The sequence below is a fragment of the Camelus bactrianus genome, chromosome 19 (assembly GCF_048773025.1).
Source record: "Camelus bactrianus isolate YW-2024 breed Bactrian camel chromosome 19, ASM4877302v1, whole genome shotgun sequence".
Taxonomy (NCBI): Eukaryota; Metazoa; Chordata; class Mammalia; order Artiodactyla; family Camelidae; genus Camelus; species Camelus bactrianus.
In genome coordinates, this window is record NC_133557.1 from 13,477,636 (window position 1) to 13,500,651 (window position 23,016).

The 23,016-nt window shown below is 49.0% G+C and overlaps 1 protein-coding gene across 16 annotated transcripts in view; it reads left to right on the top strand.

The window, feature by feature from the left end:
* EPB41L1 (erythrocyte membrane protein band 4.1 like 1) overlaps positions 1 to 20,522 on the top strand; it is a 124,660-nt gene extending 104,138 nt beyond the window's left edge. For all 16 annotated transcript variants that reach the window (XM_045520976.2, XM_074347227.1, XM_074347225.1 and 13 more), the window contains 7 exons: positions 1,759 to 1,863; positions 3,520 to 3,600; positions 8,150 to 8,236; positions 9,041 to 9,124; positions 11,081 to 11,161; positions 11,495 to 11,611; positions 17,128 to 20,522. In XM_045520976.2, the coding sequence (XP_045376932.2) occupies positions 1,759 to 1,863; positions 3,520 to 3,600; positions 8,150 to 8,236; positions 9,041 to 9,124; positions 11,081 to 11,161; positions 11,495 to 11,611; positions 17,128 to 17,136 (564 nt within the window). In that variant the 3' untranslated portion in view covers positions 17,137 to 20,522. The remainder of the gene's footprint in view (positions 1 to 1,758; positions 1,864 to 3,519; positions 3,601 to 8,149; positions 8,237 to 9,040; positions 9,125 to 11,080; positions 11,162 to 11,494; positions 11,612 to 17,127) is intronic.
* The last annotated feature ends 2,494 nt before the right edge of the window (positions 20,523 to 23,016 follow it).

Below are 23,016 nucleotides of genomic sequence, written 5' to 3' on the forward strand. Positions count from 1 at the left end.
ATCATCGGGACGCGGGCCCACCGGGCGCTGCATGTTCAGAGGGCCCTGGGCCACGTGTGAGAAGATTTGAGCCGCCAGCCCGAAGCTTTATTTCATGTTGCATGACCGCCCCTCCGCAGAACAGCATGGTTCTGTGCTCGCATGTTTGGCAGCTCGGTTTACCCCTAACCTGCGCTCCTGTCACTTTAACCCCGTGACCCCTTCGCTTGCCTGAGGTCGGGTGATGACAGGCAGTCTGGTGCTACTCGACTCCTCCCCCACCCATGTTGCATGGCACCTGCAGGGACCATGTGCGTGTGAACTCAAGGGGGCGCCCAAGGCCTGCCCTGAAAGTCAGATGGTTTTTCCTAATCCTCAACAGGGGCTCCTCTCCCAGGGGGCCTGGGGTCTCGAGGTAGCAGTGGAAACTCTTAGAGAAGAGAAAACATCATCGCTGAGAGGGACTCAGGGATAGACTGTGTCCTGGCCTCTCTGCTCTGGGTCCTTCCCTCAGAGGATCTCTGTTCGCGTTACTCCTTTGCTGTTTCATCTCCAGCCCCAGCTCCCTCCCACCACCTCTCCTTTCCCCCATGTTCCAGGCATTGACGTACGAGCTCATTCACTGTGGGCTTTCACACCATGTTGTACCCTCTGGAGAAGGTTTTTCCTTCCTTCCTCGGCCTTGCAAACTTCTTTGCCTTGGAAACTTGTCATGGTCCAGGACCAAGTTCAGATAGCACTTAACTAGCAAATGCTTTCCTGCCCCCCGGGGGCACAAGTATTGCTCCCTGCTCAGCCTTCTTGCTCTGCGATGCTTCTGCTCCCAGCATTGTCACAAGTAGTCAGGTTAGTGGCTGATGGCTCTGCTGTCCTACCCCATGGCAGCTCCACTAAGCCTGCACGTACCAGGCGCTAATAATGATTACTTGAATGAATGGCTAGATCTCAGGATTAAAACCATCTGGAAGAATCCCCTCTTACCACCCTCCCCAGCAGATGACAAGCTGGCTTTCGTTCATTCATTCACATATGTTAATTACCTGCTGTGTGTATAGCCATGAACTAGGTCTGATGGAAGACTCAGAAGAAACTGATCATTTAACTTCAGACTTCTGGAATAGAGGTTGTAAACTGGTGGCCCTGGGCCACATCTGGCTAGGAATGTGTTTTCTTTGAGCTTGATTTAAAAATCAGGGCATTGAATATAAAATCCAGGGATTTTTTTATATCATTAAAAAAATCAGATGATCAGTCACTCAGAGGCCATGGCCACAGTTCACCAAACCTGTGTGGACCGTCTGTGCTCTCCAGTTCACCTCAGACCTCAGCACACCCACTTCACTTGTTTACATCTCCTTCCTGGCCCCCTGGGCCTCCAGGTGTGTGACTCCTGTTCTAAAGAACAATTCAAATATAGCAGCTGGGAGGTGGTGGCATGACCACTGAAGTCATTCAGGATTACGTACATAGGAAAAGGCCTGGTGTCGGGCCCGGCACAGAGCATATTTGACTGAGTGGTACACGTTCTCCTAATGGTAGCCTGAAAACCAGCATGCAGGTTGCATGGTTGCCGGGTCATGGATGGTTCTGGCTGTCCTCTTAGGCTGTTGTCTGTGACATCACATCATGCCTCTTTTGCCCTGGCCTGTGTTCTCCTCCAGAGACTTGGCCAGCTGCAGGGGTGGAAGATAACCTGCTGACCCTACATCACCGTCGCCTGTGGGCAGGAGTCATGCCAGGGCTTGAGATACAGAGTGTTCTTCCCTCATTTCCCTACAGCCGGTGAAAACAGAAACCATGACTGTCAGCAGCCTGGCCATCAGGAAGAAGATCGAGCCAGAGGCTGTACTACAGACTAGAGTCACCACTGTGGACACCACCCAGGTAACCTGGGCCTTCCAACGTGCTCTGAGCATAGGTATTGGGCATTTGAGGGTGGAGTTCCCACCATGGCCAAGCCCCTTAGCCAACCCTTGCTACCTTGGCTCCCCAAGAGCCACCATTTTAACCCTGATGCTCTTCTGAGCTTAATTGTCCTCCCTGAACTCTGGGGTCAGGTGATGGGACGGTTCTTGTCCTGGGCAGACTACAGTTCTTAAAGCCTCAGTTTTCCCATCTATGAAATGGGGATGATCACGTCTCCCTCATCCTCCTGGGAGTGTTATAAAGACTAGCAGTTAGTGGATTAGACCATGGCTTTCAGATTGCTTGAAAGAGTTGGAGAGATTTCTTGAGCTATCCCAGGGGCTGCTTTGGGAGAGGAGAGAGATCCCAATTCAGCTTTAGTCAAAACAACTTATGTTGGGCCAGTTTTTTTGTGCATGGTGGTTCCACATCAGATTGACAAAATGAACAAACTAGAAGAAAAAAAAATAAAAAGTCATTTGTCTTAGCGAGACGAAATAGACTCAGTACCCCAGAGAAAGCAGTCATAAATAGAGACAGGTGGATTACTTACAGTGCATTTTGTAAGTTCCTTTTGTGGTTTTTAAGCTTTGAAAATCGAGGCTGAGGGTTTGATAGATGCCCTCATGGTTCTTTCTGGCCAGAGGAACTGCAGTTCGAGGGGCTCTCTTGCCCTGGAGAACAGTCGTTGTCTCAAGAACTAAAGTAAGATGTAAACCTACACAACGTGAGCAACTCTGTCATTTCCAGAATTTTTTCTCCTACTTTTATAATGTGCATAGAGGTTTACGAGGCAGCGAACGCAGCCATCAAGACTCTTGAGTTCTGAGAAGCTGTGTAACCCCGGGCCACCTGCTCCCTTTCTGGCCTGCTTTGTTTTAGTAATGTGTATTGGTTTTGTTTTTATACAAAGAAATATAAAGAAAACTAAAAATGGCCCCAAATTCTACAGCTCAGTTACCCTTATTGACATCAAAACAAAATAACAAAATATTCACAGTTATGAAATTCAAACAGAACAAAATGAAAACTTTCTTGTGATTCCTCCCAGAAAAACATGTATGTGTATATTAACATATGTACTTACATCTCTAGATATTTAAATTTTTTACCAAAAGAGATCGTTTTGTCTCCTTGTTGGCATATATGGTCCCATTTTCCTCTTCTTGGTCCCATTTTCCTCTTCTTATTCCCACATAGGAGTGGATCCTAATTTATCACACATTTATCTCCCATCAATGGGAATGTTTTTGTCTTTTGCAGTTAATATTGAGTGCTCCAGTGAACTTTTTTGTTCTGACTTCTTGGCAAAGTGTTCAAAGTCTGTCTCCAAAGGGTGTATTCCTAGTAATGGGATCACTAGGTCAAAGAATACATGTATTGAGCTTTGCATAGAGTTTATCAAATTATCTGGGATTATTTTTCCTTTGTCGAATGAGGTGATTGAAATGAACTGGAGGACCTGTGAGGCCCCTTTGTAGTTTGGTCTGTGTGTGGACATCCCCCCTCCCCAGGTGCATGTCTGCTCACACCACCTGTCACTTTGTAACTGGGAATGCCCAGAGCCCAGGCGAGAGATGCTGCAGGTGTACCCGGCACTCTCTCCCTCTCTAACAACTCCTCCTCTGGCCACAGGTTGATGGGACTGCCCTAGGTGGGAAGGAGTTCATAACAACTACTCCCTCCATCACCACAGAGACCATATCAACCACCATGGTAAGTAGGACCCAAAAGACTTCCCTCTCTGACCAGCCCCCTTGCCCTTGAAACAGCCAGATAGCAAGCCAACACCGCCAGCTGTTGCGGGAAGTCCTCATCTGCCTTTGCTGCATGGGGCATGGGGCATACAGTCACACATTCATTGCCTGGCACATAGTCAGACCTCAGTTTTCCAAACTGAAAAATGTGGGAGGTGGTGTCCTTGAGTCTCAGTTACCTGGACCATCTCAGCTATGGCAGGGATAAAGAGAGAATGATACCCTTTGATTATCTGATTATTGGCAGCACAGGAAGACTGTGCCTGAAAGTCCTTCCTGAATGAGGTCCATCCTCTGGGCAGCTGTGCATTTTCTCGTGTCCCAGGCCATTTCCTTGCCTTGGCCAGTAGATGGCGTGCGGTGAACCTAAATTGGAAGCTCAGATTTGGGCTTGTCTCCTGAGGGACCTTGTGGTTCTGCTGCCTATTTGTTGTTTGACCCATGAAGGAAGGTCCTTGGCCTTAGGCATCCTATCTGTAAAATGGGAATACACCCCATTCTGCCTGGTTCACGGGCTCTTGAGAGAGTCCAGTAACATCAGATTCTTGAACAATGACGCACCACAGCTAGTGCTCAGCACACGGGTTGTGGCACCCAGCGAGGCGCTGAGAACCTAGAAGGTGTGAGCTCAAGGAGTAGAACGAGAACTGGGAGGTGGATGCTCTTTTTTCTCCACCCTTTACAGATGAGGAAAATGAAGTTCAGAGAGGTAAAGGGACTTACCCAAGGCCACACAACCAATACGTGGTAGAGCCAGGTCAAACCCAGGCATTCTGACTCCAGAAGCCCCACTGTCTGCCTCCACCGCTCTTCTCTGCTCCCTCATCCTGACCATTGTGAACAGCAGCTGCATGGGGCTGGGCCTGGGGGTGGGGCTGGGCAGCTATCAGTGCCTGGGCCGAATCTGTCTTGAGCTGGGGGAGATTGTTTTCAAATGCTTTCTCTTGCCAAACCCCTGATATGCACATAGGAAGAAAATTACGTTAATTTAGACTACCCAGCAGGAAGGTTTTGAGTAAACAAAGATTTTAAGATAAGTAAACCCAAACCAGTTACTAGCTTACACACTTGCCCTCGATCACTCAGTTCCTCCTCTGCCCTCAACCCATCACCGCGTGGCATCAGGATGCTTATTGGGCTAAATGTAAATTCGTACCATGGTGAGCAGGCAGTTACATCATTCATTTACTCATCCATCCATCCATCCATCCATCCATCCATCCATCCATCCATCCATTTGTTCCAAAAACATTTATGTGTCTCCGTACTGCCAAGTACGGGGGTATAGATTTGAAGGAAAGATACTGCTTGTTAGAATTCATTCGTCTAAATAATAATCATGGGCACATCTAATGTGCTGTGCCCTTGTGTTCAGGTCCTGGGCACACGGTGGTGAACAAGGCCCAGCTCTCCCACTTCCTGGCTGGATGACCTTGGGCAAGTTATCCGAAACTCTCCAGACCTCAGTTTCCACCTCTGTCAAATGGGGTGAGGGGCTATAATAGCATATCCCTCAAAGGGCTGATGTGAGGCTGAACTCAGGTTATCTATGCAAAGCCCTTAGAAAAGTGCCCGGTACACAGTAAGTGGTCTGTAAATGAGCTGCCGTGAGTTTTTCCTGCCTTCATGAAACAGTGTAATGATGCTTTCCTAGGGAGCACAGGGTGTGAGGCAGCCTTGTAGGAGCCGGGGAAGGCTTTATCTAGGCAGTGACATCTGAGCTGTGCTTGAAGGATCAGTGAAGGTACAGTCATGGGAGGAGGTCTTCTAAGCCTTGGGAACAGCGGGTGTAAGGGCGAGGATGCAAAAGAGGTTGCGTTTGGGGAAAGGAAGTGGTCAGTGATGGCAGGTGTGTGGAGGGGGAGCCAGGGGAGAAGACGCTGGAAAGGAAGGCTGAGCCACGGCTTGAAGGGCCACCAATGTCGTATACAAAGTTCAAACTTCATCCTGGAGACCGTAGAGAATCACTTCAGTGTTTTCAGTAGGGGCATGATGTTATCAAATATGTGTTTCTGTGTTTTAGAGAGATTACTCTAGCAACCTGTGTGGAACATGACTGGAGCAAAACTTCCTTCACTTGGAGGCATAAGTCCCTCTTTCCTCTCCTTCTTGTCCTTCTTTTCTCCTTCCTTCAGTAAATATTTATCGAACACCCACAGTGTGTGAAGCGCTGTGCCAGACACTGTGAATCCAGCACTGAGGGAGACAGACAGCATCCCTGAGCCCACACTCCATTGGGAGAGACCAAAAGAGAAGGCAGGGAACTAGTTTAGGGGCTGGGACAGGGCTGGAGCACGAGGAGGTGGATGCCCATGAGGGCAACAGTGTTGAAGGGTGCCTGGAGGAGGAAAGTACGGGATTTGGTTATTGATAGAATGTTCAGGTAATAGGACAAGAGGTGGCCAGGGACTCTGCTCACCAGCCCCGCTGTTCTCAGAGTGCGGTCCTGGGAGCCTGTTCAAACAGAAATTGTCAGGCCCCACCCCAGACCTATTGACTCAAAAGCCCTGGGGCGGGGCCCAGTGGCTCTGTTTCCACAAGCCCTCCAGGTGACACCTCTCTGGTGGGAGAAGCACTGACAAGCACCGAGGAGGGCGCTTTTTAGTGGCACGTATGTGTCAGGGGTCAGGGGAGGCAGCAAACTCCACTTTGGATCTGATGAGTCTGAGGCGCCCATGGAACATCTCCAAGGGAAAATGTCTAGGATGCAAATGGTCTGAAAGGTCTAGAGTTCAAGAGAGATCTGAGCTACATGTAAAGGACAGTGGCCTTGATGAGGCAGTGGAAGCCTTGGGTGGCTAAGGAGGCCCCGAGAGAGGGTGGCGAGGAGAGCCCTTAGTTGGTGGAGGAAGGGTCCGAAGCAGAGATGGTGGTGTGGCCTTGGCCAGGGATGGGGGCCGCTCCTCCTTGAGGTGGGAGAGGGGACTGGAAGGTACAGGAGAGGCAGGCCGAGCAGCTGGGACCTTGTTTTGAACAACCTGTGGCCTCTGTTTTCAGTGTGAAGGTGGAGGTAAGGCTTTGCCTGGGAAAGAGGGATCAGTGGGAGAAGAAGAGGCCTGAAATGACAGTAGAGTTCAGAGGGGCTAGTGGCTGTTTTCGAAGCTGGGAGAGAGAAAGCATTGAGCTCAGAAGGCTGCTCTTTAGAGGCCGCTGCCGGGCCACATCCTGGGACTTCCTCCGAGAAAGTGCCTTGTGGTTGGAGTGCCAGGTAACAGGTCACTGACAGCCTCAGCTGGAGCAGATGTCCAGGGGAATGGGGTGAAGGCAGAGGGCCTCTGTCCTCACCCGTCCCTGGCGGGCAGAGGCCCAGATCTAGTACCAAGTACAGGCCAAGACAGGGTTCAGCCCGCTGGGGAGCTGCAGAATGGACACAGCTCTGGGCCCCTGGTCAAGGCTGAGCCCTCAGATGGTACAGGAAATGGGAGGAGGAGGCAGGAGGCTGTGGTCCAGTAACTCCAGGGTCAATTCCAGGAACTTCTAGCGGTTAAACTCCAAGATCACACCAGGAGAGCTGGCTCAAGGATGAGAGTTCCAAGGGCAGAGTGGCGTTGCAGAAGGAGTGGTTACAGAAAGAGTGTGTTGAATTTGGGGGTCTGATGAACTTGGGTCTAAATCCAGGCTCTATCACTAATTTGCAGGGGGACTTGGACAAGCCACTTAACATCCTCTCGCCCTCCACTTTTTCAGCTGTGAAAGAGAAAGATTAAACCAATTTCCTGTGGTCGTTCAGAGGCATAAATGAGATCATGCATCCTTAGCATAATACCTAGCACATAGCAAGTACTCAGAAAACAGTAGTTGTGATGTTGTTAGTAGCCAGCCTGTATTCCTGTATTTGCTCTGCAGATATCTACAAAGCCCTTTCTCCTCCGTTAGCCTTATAAAGTCTCTGTGAGAGTGACAGGGGTTCCCCTTTAAAAAAATTCTTTAAGACTTTATTTTTTCAGAGAAGTTTTAAGTTTACAGCAAAATTAAGAGGAGGGCACAGAGATTTCCCATACATTCCCTGCCCCCCTCCTCACACACATCGCCCCTGCCCCACTGTTATCAACACCCCCCACCAGAGTGGGACATTTGTTACCCCTGTGCCCTGCAGGGGCCCCTTTGTGTGGGTGGATCCACGAGGCCCATAGAGTGGAAGTGGCTCTGCCCCGGGTCACGTGACTGGAACGTGGCAGGGCCAGGACGAGGACCCGTCTCACCTTCTTTGTTAGTGCTTCCAGGGAGCAACACCATGTCTTGTTCACCACAGTGTCTCTAACACCAGGCAGTCGGTAAACATGTGTTGAATGAATGGGTGTATGACTAAGTGTGTAAGTGCGTGTGTGAACGAGCAAGTGGGCGAGTGATGAACCAGAGAAGACCAAACTGAATGATGCCTTCAGTTCTCTGCTTCTAGCATTGCTATTCAACCTTGTGGCCACGAGAGCTATGTGGCCACAGGCTCTGGTCATCCTGGGGGCCCGCCCACCTGAGACCTGGCCATCTGAGCACTATTGTTTCCCCAGGAGAACAGTCTCAAGTCCGGGAAGGGGGCAGCTGCCATGATCCCAGGCCCACAGACGGTGGCCACGGAAATCCATTCTCTTTCTCCGGTAAGTGGGCAGGGCCAGCTCAGGCTAGGGGATTCCACACAGAGAATGTGGACGCGGGTCCACAGGTAGCTCACAGCAGGTGTGGCAGGGAGCCTAAAACCACCCCTTTAAATGCAGCAGCAGGAAATAGCATCAGATTCGGATGCCCACGGGACTCCCTGGTCCCCACCAGAGTCTCTTCCATTGCCCTCCGTACCCTCCCCACGTACACACACAAGCAGAGCCATGGCAGTGTGGGGTGAAGTGGCTCCTCGCTTTGGTGGTGCCTGTGGTGTGACAGCTCTTTTGCACCTGCTCTCCTTGCTGACCAGGAGGAGCAATGGACTCGTAGTCCAGAGGCTTGGATTCTGGACCTGGCTCTGTCAGTGGCTGCCTCACCGACCTGTCACTGTGAGGTCTCCTGCAGCTCCTGCAGCTCCCAATCTGTCCTGCTTATCATCTAACCTCAGAGAGAGCGTGTTCCCGGCCCTGACAGGGTGGGAGATCAGGAGGGCTCCGTTTCCACCTGGATCCCTCTATTCATCCTTCTAAGATGCCAGGATTCTTAAATTCTATAGTCTTGTTAGGATTCTGGACCTCAGGAATCTCAGGTCCTAGGAATCTTGGATTCCATGGTTTGAGAATTTCATGGGTCTTGTATTCTGAAGGTTCCAATATTCCTGAATTCTTAGACTCAGTGGTTCAAAGCATCTTGGTTTCCAAACTTTGCCTTCATGGGAGCCCCCATCATCCCCCCCCACCCCCATCGTGCAGAGCCCAGCGTCCTCACCTGACCCCGGGGTGGGGGGTGGTTATATTCTGCAGATCATCGGGAAAGATGTCCTCACCAGCACCTACGGCGCCACTGCGGAAACCCTCTCCACCTCCACCACCACCCATGTTACCAAAGTGAGTAGCAGCAGGGCACCATATGCCCCCAGCCTGGCTGTGGGGCTCGGGAAGGTCATTGCCGTGGCTCTGTCTTGGATGCGTGGACAGAGAAGACCTGTGGTGTTCCCAGTTTCTGGAGTGCTTTGTTCTGTGCTATGGGTCATCCTAAGGCACTGACCTGCCCTTCAACATTGATAGCCAGGCTTGGGGACAAGACCATCTCCTGGGATATAGTTGTGAACCCTGGTGTTTGTGTCTTATAGATCTTAAGTGCTGGAGGGATTTAGAAGGGGGCGATTTAAGGAAGGTTCAAAGAATGAGGAAGGGTCTTCTAGAAAAAGTGGGAATGTATAGGTTCTTGGAAAGCCAGGGGAGGGCTTGTGAAGGAGAAGACAGACGCAGACGTTCTAAGCAGCGTGGAAGATGGGAGCAGAAACTGTGTGTGTTCACTTCTTTCACTGAGCGAATATTAGCAACTTTATGCTGGCCTCTGTGCTAAGGGTGGCCGGGCGGGGGCGCTGTAAACAACGCATGTGGGGAAACAGGACAAGCAGCAGGTAGGGGACGGAACTGTGGGAAATTAGGTTGGACCGGAGGCAGGAAAGCAGAATAGAGACAAATGAGACAAATCCCAGGACAAACAGAGGATCTGAGTCTGAAGGCCATTGGAAAGCCATCAAGGTTTTTAAAATGGGGAGCGACCCAGCTAAAAGGGGTTTAAAGAGAGGAGGTTAGGTCCACCAGAATGTGCAGATGGGAGAAAGAAGAAAGTTACCAAGAGACTAAGGATGGAGGACCTGCAGCAGGGGGCGGTGAGGAAGAGTCCAGGCCAGAGGAGGGAGGCATTCCTGACGGTCAGCTGTAACTTAGCCAATGAGGACAGAGGACTGAGGACAGGCTGGCCAGCGTGTCCATGCCTGAGTGGCCAGGAGGCAGGCAGGAGGGGGCCCAGGGCGGGGATGGAGGCCTAGAGGAGAGAGGCCAGGGAGCCAGGATAAATTGGAGCTTTTACTCAAGCATCAAAGGAGGAGTCTGGTAGGCAGCACACAGACTGTCCCAGCCCTGCCCACTCCCCTGCAGCACGTTCCCCAGAAAGCACTCACTCCCACCAAAGGCATCAGTGAGCAATGATGACTCCACTGAAAGCTTTATGGGCAGGTTTTCTATCACACAGATAACTCTTCTTCCCAAAGTCCCTCCCAGCCCTGCCAACTGGGAGCCCCCCCTCTTTTTTCTGTCCACTCGCGACTCCATCTGGGGTTTCCCTCAGCCACCATCCTCCTTTAATATACCAAGTCATTAGGTCCTGCCCCATCTTCTACTTCTAAACTCACACCCAAGCCCCACCCCTTTGGAAAACATGATGGTTATAAGTATATTTATAAGACTCAGCAATGCAATTTTCTCTTCTAGTATTGTTTGAAATCATTTAAAGTAGAACTTTGTCACCATTCACATTCCATTCATGTGTTCATTCAACAAATCTGCGTTTAGCACCTGTCCTGATCAGGTTGGACAGGGGAGTTGGGGAGGAGGGGATCCAGAGGTGCATGGATTACAGCCCCTGCCCTTGCCCCAGCCGAGGGAGCAAGGCCACACACAAGGTCACACACACAAGGTCAGCTCAAGGCAGAGAGGCCCAAAACGGTGCGAGATACGAACTTGCCGCTTGGAGAGTACCGAGGCAGGAAGACAGAGGGACTGCTCACCAGGGTCAGGGCGACAGCATTTGAGCCGGGCTTGAAAGACCTAGAGGGGGCGGCTTGGTAGTTGGGGGAAGGGTGGCAGCCAGGCAAGATGTACAGTCTGAAATCCCAAAACCAGAAAAGGAGAAAACTGAGGGAGCCTGGAGAGAAGACAACTGCTGGCTCCAGCTTCGCCCCGGAGGGAGGCTTGGCACAGGCCCCGTGTCGAGGCTGCTGCCCCAGCAGGACCCAAGGCTGACCCCATCTCCCTCTCCCTCTCCCTCTGCAGACTGTGAAAGGAGGGTTTTCTGAGACGAGGATCGAGAAGCGGATCATCATTACTGGGGACGAAGATGTCGATCAAGACCAGGTATGAGGATGGGGACCCTAGTGCCCAGTGGCACTGCCCAGTCCCCAGACCCTCCAAAATTGGGTTACTCATGGGCAGCTTCATTCAAGAGCAGAGAAGGTGTCTACTTCCTGCCAACCCTGTGCAGCGGAGAAACCCCCAAGGAAGGGACACTGAATGGGAGCCAGCAGGAGCCAGAAGACCTGAACCCTAGCCTCACCCTTTAACTCCTTGACCACTGCCCCTTCCCGGGCCCCAGCTTCCTGAGCTGTGCGCTGACAGGCTTGTAGGTCTCCGGGGCCGCTCCCGCAGTCAGTGTGCTCTGGTTCTCACTTTGCTGTTCCTCTTCTCTAGGCCCTGGCTTTGGCCATCAAGGAGGCCAAACTTCAGCATCCTGACATGCTGGTAACCAAAGCTGTTGTATACAGAGAAACAGACCCATCCCCGGAGGAGAGGGACAAGAAGCCACAGGTAAGGCCCATGGAGCTCAGCAGCCGTGAGAGGGAGGAGAGAGCAGTGGCAAGGTCCTCCCAGGGTCATTTCCATCTGAGGACCCACCAAGAGTCTTGGTCCCCAGCATGGCTTTGACCCCCTCCCCAACCTATAATAATAAAATTTCACAGACATTGAGTTGAGTGAAATAAGTCAGACACAAAAAGTACATACAGTGTGAGTCCATTCATAGGAAGTTCAGAAACAGGCAAAACTAATCAGCAACAATCAACATCTAAATATTGGTTACTTCTGGGGTGTGGCACTGACAGGAAAGAGTCACAAGGGAACATTCCACAGGGCTAGATGTGTCAGCATCTTGACCTGGGAGGGTTACATGGGTCTGTACGTGTATAAAAAAGTGTCAGGCCCCACACTTAGATTTGTGTACTTTATGTGCTTCGCACGTTATACTTCAGTGAAAGGTAAATCCATTTCAAAGACCCCCTTTCTGCCCTCTTCCTTTTTTTTCAAACGCTTTTTTATTGAGTTATAGTCATTTTACAATGTTGTGTGAAATTCCGGTGTAGAGCACAATTTTTCAGTTATACGTGAACATACATATATTCATTGTCACTTTCTTTTTTGCTGTGAGCTACCACAAGATCTTGTATATATTTCCCTGTGCTATACAGTATAATCTTGTTTATCTATTCTACATATGCCTGTCAGTATCTACAAATTTTGAAATCCCATTCTGTCCCTTCCCACCCCCTGCCCCCTTGGCAACCACAAGTTTGTATTCTGTGTCTATGAGTCTGTTTCTGTTTTGTATTTATGTTCCTTTTTTTTTTTTTAAGTTTCCACATTTGAGCGATCTCCTATGGTATTTTTCTTTCTCTTTCTGGCTTACTTCGCTTAGAATGACATTCTCCAGGAATATCCATGTTGCTGTAAATGGTGTTATGTTGTCAGTTTTTATGGCTGAATAGTATTCCGTTGTATAAATATACCACATCTTCTTTATCCAGTCGTCTGTTTATGGACATTTAGGCTGTTTCCATGTCTTGGTTATTGTAAATAGTGCTGCTATGAACATTGGGGTGCAGGTGTCTTTTTGAAGTAGGGTTCCTTCTGGATATATGCCCAGGAGCTTGATTACTGGGTCATATAGTAAGTCTATTACTAGTCTTTTGAGGAATCTTCATAATGTTTTCCACAGTGACTGCACTGAACTGTACTCCCACCAGCAGTGTAGGTCTGCCCTCTTCCTTGATGAGTGAAACAAATGTTTTCTAGAAAGCTACAAGAATGTTTCTTTCTCATCCTCTGATCACCTCCCACTTTGAGTCAAAAGAAAAAGCACTGAAACATTTTCCTGCCACTTTGAAAGGCTGCCAACCCCAGGTCTAGACCAGCGCTGTCCAGTAGAACTTTCTGCAATGATGGAAGTGGTTTTCTGTGCTGTGCAACATAGGGGCCGCTGGCCCCACGTGGCTGTTGAGTATTTGAAATTGGCTAATCTGAAATGAGATGTGCCTTAAGGGTAAAATATGTGCTGGACTTTGAAGGCCATGTATGGAAAAAAGAGTATAAAATAGCTCAGTAATTTTTATATTGATTACATGTTAAATGACGATGTTTGGATATATTAGGTTAAAAATACATTATTAAAATTAATTTCACCTGTTTCTTTTTAGTGTTTTTAATGTAAATTAAAAAGTTAGAATTTTAATTTAGAGTTAAAATTTTCTGTTTATCTGGAAAATTTTAGAAAACTAGAAATACCTTGAAAATTTAGAAAATCTATGTGTCTAGAAAATCTGTGATCTAAAACACTTTAAATTCCAACTGTGGCTCACTTTCTGTTTCTGTTGGACAGCACTGGTCTAGAAGATGTGTAAGCTGATCATGGACAGAGCATACTTCCCAGCCTTCCTCACACTTGCACTCCTGTCCCCTCAGTTGTCCAGTCCAATTATTCTTGCTTTTTGCTGCCCAGATCTCAGAGTGGTAGAGTGCAGATCACTTGCCAAGCTGGGGCTAAGCCGGCAGTGTCACCTGGGGAATACAGATACTAGAGAGCTATTGCCATAAAGTCTGACTTAGAAGCGCTGGGCGGGCCCTGGGGATCTTCATTTATACCTTGGTCCTTAGGAAATCCATGTGCAGCCAGGCGTAGAAGCCAGTGATGCGAAGAACTCTGTGCTGGGTATCGGGACCTGACTCCAAACCCAATCTTCCTGCTGACCAGCTGTGTGGCCACTGGGGTCTCAGTTTCCTCATTTGCAAAATGAAGAGATGGGACAAGCCCCCTTCCAGTTATATATAGTCATCTGGCTGTTTATTTGCTTTCCTAGAGCGTCTGTTGTGTGCTTCTCACATCTTCATTCCCTGTCTCACTCCTCCTCGTCTCTCCCAGGGCATCCCAGCCAGCACCCCCGGCTCCTGCCTTCCCATGTTTCCTGACCATTCGGAGCTCTCATTCCAGCCTCCTGCCCACCCCACGCAGTCTTTCACATCTGCCCACCTCACTACTCCCTTTGCCATCTCATTCCCTCCTCCTTGTCCTTCTTTTAGTTCTTTCTTTGCTACCATTGTACCACGCATCACCGTGCACACTCTGTCTCTTTTGGATCCTTCTGTAAAGTTCCCCTTGTTATGTTGCCCTGGAGAGGCAGAAGTTTCTCCCTTGCCTTTTCTGCCCACCTGCTTTGCCATTAGTTATCACCAAGTAGGAACCAACTCTGACTCTTAATATAGTCAGACTCACTAATTCTGGAGCAGAGGTCCTCTCTGAGTTAGAAAGCTCTTTTTTAAAGTGCTTGGAAATGTTGGTTTGATGAATGGATGCATCTTGGTACCCAGGATAATAGTTCTGCCGACCTGGATTCGAATCTCAGTCCTGCCCATTATTAGTTGTGCAACTTTGAGCAAGTTTTTGAACCTTGTAGTAACGATTGCTGTAATTTATGGAGTGCTTACACTGTTCCAGGCACCAGGCTATGCACTCACCATGAGTACTGTCATCTGCTCGTTCATTTTAATAAATAAGGAAACTGAAGCTCAGAGGCTTTTGTTGATTTGCTCACAGATATTGGTTAGAGACTCAAATCTCATCTGTTAGGTTCCAAAGCTGCCCTGTGGTCTTAACCTCCTCACCACAGTGACTGTTCATAGTACCTACTCACAGGGTTACTGAGATCATCCATCTACAGTAGTGAGCACTGGGCCTGGCACATAGGAAGTGCTTGATCAAAGTTAATTATGACTGTGATTACGTATTACTATTATTATTAATATTATTACTATTATTGATAATATTACTATTATTAACACAGAGTAGGCTAACAAAAGGCTGCCCACTAGGACTCTGCTGTAATAAACTGAGAAGAAAAAATTATCATTCAGTATTGTTTAGATGTCCCTGGTACTTCTGAAGTGACTATGGGCTTTTAAAGATACCCCACCAACTCAGGATGAGGTCGACACTGAGTTCTAGGGCAGGCACTTTATTCATCAATGAGCGAACTGAAGGTGAAGCTGGCACTGTAAGAAAAAAAAATCCCCAGAAAGGAGCAGAATCGAGTAGAAAGAACATACCCAGCTTGGACCCAGAAGTACCTTACCAGCAGTATGCCCAGAGGAACCTCTCTGGGCCTCAGTTTCCTCACCTACAAAATGGAGTTAATCTATGAATTGGAGCTTCTGCAATAATTAAACAGCATCTGTGAGTGTCGGAGTAAGCTCGGGCTCCTAGAACGTACTGTGTGGCTTAAACAACACACACTTTATTCCTCACAGTGTAGGGGCTGGGAAGTCCAAGATCGAAGTGCCAGTCAGTCTGGCTCCTGGTGAGACCCTCTTTTGGTTTGCCGACAGTGGCTTCTCTGTGTTCCCACATGGCGCAGAGCAGGGAGAGAAATCGTCTGTCCCACGTCTCTTCTTAGAGGGACACGCACCCCATTGATGAGCCCCTCCTAAAGGCTCCACTTCTAAATACCATCACCTTGAGGGTTGGGGCTTCAACATGTGAATTTGAGGGGGACACAGCATTCAGTCCCTAGCAGTGACGGACCAGGTGTGTCTCACGTGCAGAAGGTGCTCGGCGATGTGGCCTGCTTCCTTGTCCCTTGAGGTTTTGCCACGTCAAGGGGTCAGTGAGAGCCCTGAGCAAGGCAGACCCTAAACTTCTACCACCAGCCTGGTGCCCTGTTTCCATGTGCACATCCGTCTTGCCCGTCTTCATCTTCTCCCCGTTCCCCAAGTCCTCCAGGAACATCTGCCCCTGCTCCAGTAGCCTTCCTTACGGAAGTTCTTCCTCCTCGAAGTTCCTGCTGTGAGTGTGGAAATCACGCCCACCTCACACACCATCTTCTCTTCTCTCCCAGCAACTCACAGGCTAGATGTGTGGCTTCTGCTCCATCTTTGCCCACTGGCCCACCTGCTTCTGGTAGCACCCAGACCTTTCTCACTTTCAAAATGTTAATTAAATGGGGAAAAAATAATAACTGACCTATTGTAAAGCAGGAGCAGGTCCTCGGTCTGGTTTCTGCCACCAACTTGCTAAGTCATTGAACCCTCTGGGCCTCGGTTTTCCCATCTGTCAAATGAGCCAAGAAGGATCAGATTTCTGCAACTCCATTAGTACTTGCCCATATGTCAGTGGTAAAGTGCAGGGATGCTATGCCACCTGTTGAATGGTTCAGGTAGATTCTATGTGTTGGGCACGGTGTTGGGCACTGGAAAGACAACAATAAGGAAAAGACAGTCCTTGCCTTCAGTGAGATCAGAATAGCATGTGGTTAAATCAACAACAAGAGTCATAGCAAGAACAGCCAGTATTTACTCAGCACCCATCCGTATGCTGATCCTTGTCTTGAATCCTCCCGACAACTGCATGAGGCAGGACCCATTTTACAGAGGGAGCAACTGAGGTCAAAAGAGGTTAAGAAACTTACCCAAGATGACAGAGCTAGTTGACCACAGAATGGGATTTGAACTCGGGTCGTCTGATATCGGAGCCCATGCCCCTTAGCCACTAAGTTTTGGAGTCCAACCTGAGTCAGAATCCAGACTTCAGTTTCTTTTACTTAAACACTATCCTCTGGGGTTTAACCCCCAGGACGCAGCAGGCCTGGAGACCAGGAAAGAAAACCAAGAAAACATCTGCAATCACAACTAAACATTTCTTAGAACTGAGAGCAGACGGGAAGAAAAGGAAACACATGGGTCTCAGCTTTCAGTGTTCAAGGAAACTTGGACAAATTTTCCAGCCAAAGTAAAAGATCCCACCTCCCTGGGGATAACCCAGCAAAACGTGCATGGGCTTTGGAATCAGACAGAGGTGGGTTCAGGTCTCAGCAGGCCCCTTTCTCACAAGCTCTGTGGCCTCAGACAAGCTCCTCTATCTTCCTGAGCCATAACGAAGGGCGCATGGTAAAAGTAGCAGAAACCACCTCTTGCCGTGTATTTTAAAGATGGGTGACAAAAGTTACTAACTTTTCTTGTCCTCCTTCCTTTGCGTGCCCTTCTCCCGATGCCTCTGGCCTCAGGAATCCTGACCTCTGTGAAGAGATGCTCGCGTTTCTGGTCCAACCCAAGCCAGAGAACCGCAAAGAAGGGGCCTTCATTCTGGATTCTCCGACGCAACACCGACGTCCCAGCTGCGACGTACTGTCCCTGATGAGAGACTGGGAAAGGAAAAGCATATATATAGATATATATAGATATAGATATATATACAGGAAACACCACGTCCTTGCACTGCTGCCGGGGCTGGCCGAGCATTCGGCCGACAGCAACCAACATCCGAACGCCTACATTTCCTTTGCAGACAAATTCAAGACTCGGTGGGATTTTTCAGGAAAAAAAAAGATAACAATAACCCCTTGCTTTCCCCTCCTCCCTTGGAGCCCTGCAGAACAACCAGGGCAAGTCAGACCTCGCTGATTGTAGGAGTTCAAGTCGACCCTGGTTCTGCACGTTACATTTAGTGGACGAGCGTTCTGTTTGTTCTTCTCCCGCGTCCGTTGCCCACTCGAATGCAAAGGAAAACACTTTTGCAGCCAAGCAAGAGAAGCTGCAGCAGCAAGACACGCCCCATCAACCATTTTCCGAGAAAGAGCGAAAGATCCCCACTCGGAAGGGAGGAGGAGGAACACTGGATTGTTATCTTTCGGGTCTTGACACTGGGCTGCAAAAATCCACCTTCCTTTCTTCCACCTCCCTTCCCCCTTGACTCTCACACGTCTTGTCATTTTCTGTCTCGGGTCCCTCCCCTCTCTCCCCCACCCCACGTCCCTCATCCTCCAGTGTCCTGGTCCTGCTGAGGGCCACTGCAATGACTCTCATTGGAAACAAGAAAAAGAAAAGAAAAGCAAGAACGTAAAACCAGCCACAGGGAGGTAGACATTGTATGTTTATGGGTTCTCACTATGGAGGTGCAGCTTGTAGGAGGTTTGTACGGATGTGCTTTTAAGTGATGTATATTACGTATAACAGGAAACAAATACTACAATAAACCGTGCTGGTAAGTATGAAGCTGACATTTTAAAATTATAATTATCTGACTGTGATTGATATATCCCAAGGTTCCTAGATCTCACTGAATCGGCCCAGCCAAGGAGACCTGGACCCTGGCTGTAGGTCGCTCATGGTAGGAGCTGACGGTTCAGTGTAGAAATACAGTGTGTGGTGTTTGTAATTTGGTTGATTGATGGGGAGGGGCGGAGTCTCCAAATGGAGAGGCAGGGGTTTGGCAAGAAGGAAGCAGGCTCAACGCCTTCTCCCCACCGGGGCAGTAGCAGCCAGGGCCTGGTCTGTGCTCAGGCGTGGTGTCCAGAGTTAGGATTCTGCCACACAGGTCCCCTGGCTTAGTTCCCCTACCTCTCTAGAGGCTGGCCTCGGTTCTTAGTTATCTCTTTTTTGCCACCTGGCTTGCGTTTCCCTGACCGCATTGTAACAGCTAACTCCCATCCAGAGAGGTGACACCTCTGGCTGCCGCAGAGGATGGCGGCTTTCATCCGGCTGTCTGAAGATTCCCAGCTCAGCCTTTCCCTTTACCACTCCTGTATTCTGTCCAAATCATTCTCTTCTTCCTGGGCCAAAGCAGCCATGGTAGAGACTGAACACAGGGCAGGCCCTGAGAGGTCAAAACTGCATTCCCAAAGGCTTTGCCTGCCCCAGAATGAGCTGAGGAGGAAAGGCTGTGTGGCTGAGGCTCCATCTATGTATAAGACCCTGGCTTTGGAGACCTTTCCTTCAGTCAGTGCCTGCGCTCTGAGCCTGTGCCCTTGGCGCCCCAGAAATGGCCTTGAGACCACAGAAGCCCTCAGAGAAGAGCCTGGCATTGCCCTCTGGCAAATGTGGGATTTCCCAGGCTTTCCTGACACAAGCTGCTTCCCTGAGCTCACTGAAGCTCCTTCTGAGGGAGGATGTCTCTACTGCCCCTTAATTTCTCAGCCCCATTTCACTTCCCCCTTCCTGCTTCTAAAGCAGTCAATGAATTCATTCCACAAATATTTATCGAGTACTTACTTGTGCCGGCACTACTGTTAGGCTCATGGAGAAAGTGTGAGGGGAGCAGTGGGACCTGGGAAGCCCCCTAGGCCAGCCTCACATCTCCAACCCCTCTGCGAGCATTTCTGCCTTCTCTCCAGTGATCAGACATGGCCTGGAGGTTCCCTGCAGAGGGCTTGGGCTCGCTCATCAGTTAGCCCAGTGACCCATATGCTTAGCTGCTTAACTGGTGCTGACCCGAGGCAGGACAAGAATCCAGAATAGTGTTTGCCTCTGTGGGCAAAAATGGGACGGAGAGAGGGCAGAGAGAGCCCTGCAGCAGGGGCTCAAATGGCCCAGCCAACCCCATCCCCCTGGAGCAGGCGGGTGGCCCACTCCAGCTCCCCCCGAGAGCAACAGCACACTTTGAATGCACCAGGTTCTTTTTACAATCCTGGGAGAGAAGCCACAGGACCTCCTTCCTGTCCTCTTCAACCTGAGAGCCCCCAGTCTTTCTAGGCCAAGAGCTGGAGTCGCTGCACCCTCTCTGTCTTTGTAGGAACCAGGTGTCCTGAGTGCCCTGGACAGACCTCAGAGGGGGAATATTTGTTCTTGGTTCTGCACCTGCAGACTCTAGGTGTGTGGCTTCAGGGCAGGGACAATGTGACCAGGCCTAGTTTGTGGGCCAGCCAGGGTTTGTGGAGATCTCCATCCCACCAATGCTCTGACCTTCCTTCCACAGAGAGGCAGGCAGTGCCACCAGGGAGGAGGGGAGCTGTGAAGCTGAAATCTAGGGCACTGTTTCCTCCCCATCCTCCTCTTCGTAGAGAATATAGACGTTTGTCTTGTCTGTCTTCAACCTACTTTTCCTTTTTGCCTTTTTACATTTCTCATCCTTTCCGTGCCGCCTCTCTGCCCAGGAGACCATGTAGCATAGTGGAAGAAGTCCTGGGAGGGCCGTCAGAAGTTCTGGGTGGCCATCCTGGCTCAGCCCGTAACTCATCACGTGCCATTGGGTTAGTCCCACCCCACCTTGGGGCCTCAGTGTCCCCACTTGCAAAATGAACAGGATAAAGCAGATGCTCTTCATGGCCTTTTTCCACTCGGCCAGCCTACAAATCTTTGTTTTCTCTTCTTTTCCTTTCTTGGGATCTTTTCCATCTGAGGGTACAGGAAATGCCAGGACCTGTTTCAGTTTTTGAATCCTGCAAGCACATTCCAAGACTGGCCTGAAACTGCATGAGCAACATCACTCTAAATATATATATTTTTTTTCAAAAGCACCTTCCCAACCAACTGCGATGCTGTCCTGGTCCTTTTTACTCACACCCCTCTCTCCTCTCTTGTCCCCGCGCTCCCCCACCTCAGTGCTCCGTGCTGTATGCGTGTGCTCTCTGTTCTTGTATACTCAATAAAAGTGAAATAAATGTGTTTGATGCTGAACCACAAACTGCCTTGGCATCTCTCTCTGACCTTGGATACCAGTACAAGTTGGCATTGTGGGAAGGGCTAAAACTGGGGAAAAGAGATCCCAACTAGAACACTTTCATTCAACCTACCACACTTTCATTCAAATGTTTGTAGACCCCAGGGTGGTCCAGGCCTAGGGGTAGGCTTTACAGGAACAACAAACAAGGCCAAGTCCCTGCTCTCCAGTAACTCATAGTCTAGGAAACTGACAACAGAACAGGCAGGCTCTCCCAGACAATTCCAGAGTGATCAGCACTAGGGGAGACGGATGGTCATCAAAGGAGACCACTTTAAATAAGGTGGCCAGTTACGGCCTCCCTTGAGGACACAGTTTTTGAGCTGAATGAAGAGAAAGATCCAGTAAGGTGAAGAACTTGCATGAGAGCATTCCAGGCAGCAGAAACAGTAAGTATGCAGGCCCAGGACACAGAGGGGTTTGCTGTGTAGATGCACACTTGAAAGGACATCTACATTGGGGTCTTTTCTGCATCCCTCTCCATGGGGACCAAATGGATAATGTATACAGCAAACCCCAACTTCAGCCTTGGCTCATCACCTTCATGTATGTTGCCGTATCCCTGTGTGGGCCACCTGTCCCCCTGTTGACAACATTTTTCTCTATATTGACTCTCTTATTTAAAAAGGAAACTATATTACTTATGCAAATGAAAAACTAGTATCCCTTGTCCCTTGCAAAGAAAGGTCTTCATAAAAATAAATACAGAAATATTGAAATTTAAAAACCACAATCCATGTAAAACTTAAATTTGTCCCTTGAGCCCCTGGAGGTGCAGGTACCAGCACTTGCCTTTTATTCTACTAAACAACTCACCTCAACCACCTTTCTTTATTGCCCAAAATCTCACAAGCAAGAACCACTGCTAACTATTTGGTGCATTTTGTTCCAGTCTTCTCTCATACATATGTATTTTTATCAGAGTTGAAGTCACCTATACATGCCATTCTAAATACTTTTAAAAACTTAAATCCTGAGCATTTCCCTATAATTTCAAATACTAAATACTATGTCTTTTCTCTTTCAAGGTAACTCATTAAATGATACAAAATGCTGTGCAGTGAAAAGCAATTCTTCAACCCTCTCCAGACTCTTGTCCATTGTCAGAGGCAGTTGCTTCCAGGAGTTTTGTGAATCCTTCCCTGAATTTTCCCTGTAGTTTTCTTTTAGCTAGCTGTCACCCCTGGAGTCCTGGAATAGGACTTGTTTTGCAAACATTGGGTACACCCACACCCTGGATCTGTATCTCTGTCTCACATAAATATAGGGTCAGCCTCCGAACTGCTTAGGAATAACCTGGCTGGTTCATTTAGATCAGTGATTTTTAACGTGGGAGGTGCGTATGATTTCCTCTGACAGGAGAACATTTAGCAATGTCTAGAGATAGTTTTGGTTGTCACAGCTGAGGGGTGTTACTGGCATCTAGTGGGCAGAGGCCAGGGAAGCTGCTAAACACCCTACAATGCAGAGGTTAATGGCCCTACAACAAAGAATTATCTGACCTCAATAGTACCAAGGTTAAGAAACCCGATCTGGATAGACATGCAATCTACAAGGTAGGATTCCTGGGCTACCATCACAGCTTCTGTGTCTAGAGTTCAGTGCCCTGAAATTTCGGAAAGGGGTGAACCCAGCTGGAACAGGGCATTTTGAAAACAGACTGCAGAGCTCAGCATAAGACTGGGAATGAGGAGGGGTGGAGAGGGAGCTGAGCTTCTTCATGCAGGAAATGGAACTGACATGACAGGCTGAGATTGACATGCATGACTGTGACTGATGGAGGCCATCTCTGGTTAATATTGCAGCAGCTCATTGTGATTAACCATGACTGCAGGGCCCGGTCTAGTCTGCAGTTCCCTAAAAGATGAATTTTGACTGAGACAGATTGGTATGTCCAGCTGTCACTGAGGAAGTGTGACAGACAAGCTAAGGAGCAGCAGCCTGGGGACAAGAATAGCCAGTCAGACCTTGGTTTGCACCCTAGCCCTGCCACTTTCTGGCTGTGTAACCTCTCTGAGCTTCAGTTTTCTCTTCTGCATATTGGGAATACTAACTCTGCTTAACTAGGGTCATTGCAAGGATTAGAAATCATATACCAAGTGGCCTGCCCTTTGGATTTGAATTTACCTAGCCAGCCCTCACAATCACGTAAGCCAATTCCTTGCAGTGAAGCTGTTATATACCTCCTGTTGGCTCTACTTCTTGGCTGAACCCTGACTGATACAACCACCCAGCACAGGGCTAGGCCCCAAAATAGAAGCCATTAGTTAATAACAAACTACTATCATTAATTAAATGCATACTATATGTACTGAGCTGAGACTTTGTGCCTGGCTTTGTGCTAGATTCCAGGGAAACAGTGGAGAACAAGCCAGACAGTTTCCCTTCCTCAAGTTTACAGCCTGACTGAGATATATAGGCCTGCACTGCCAGAGGACACTGGGTGATTATGGCTGGA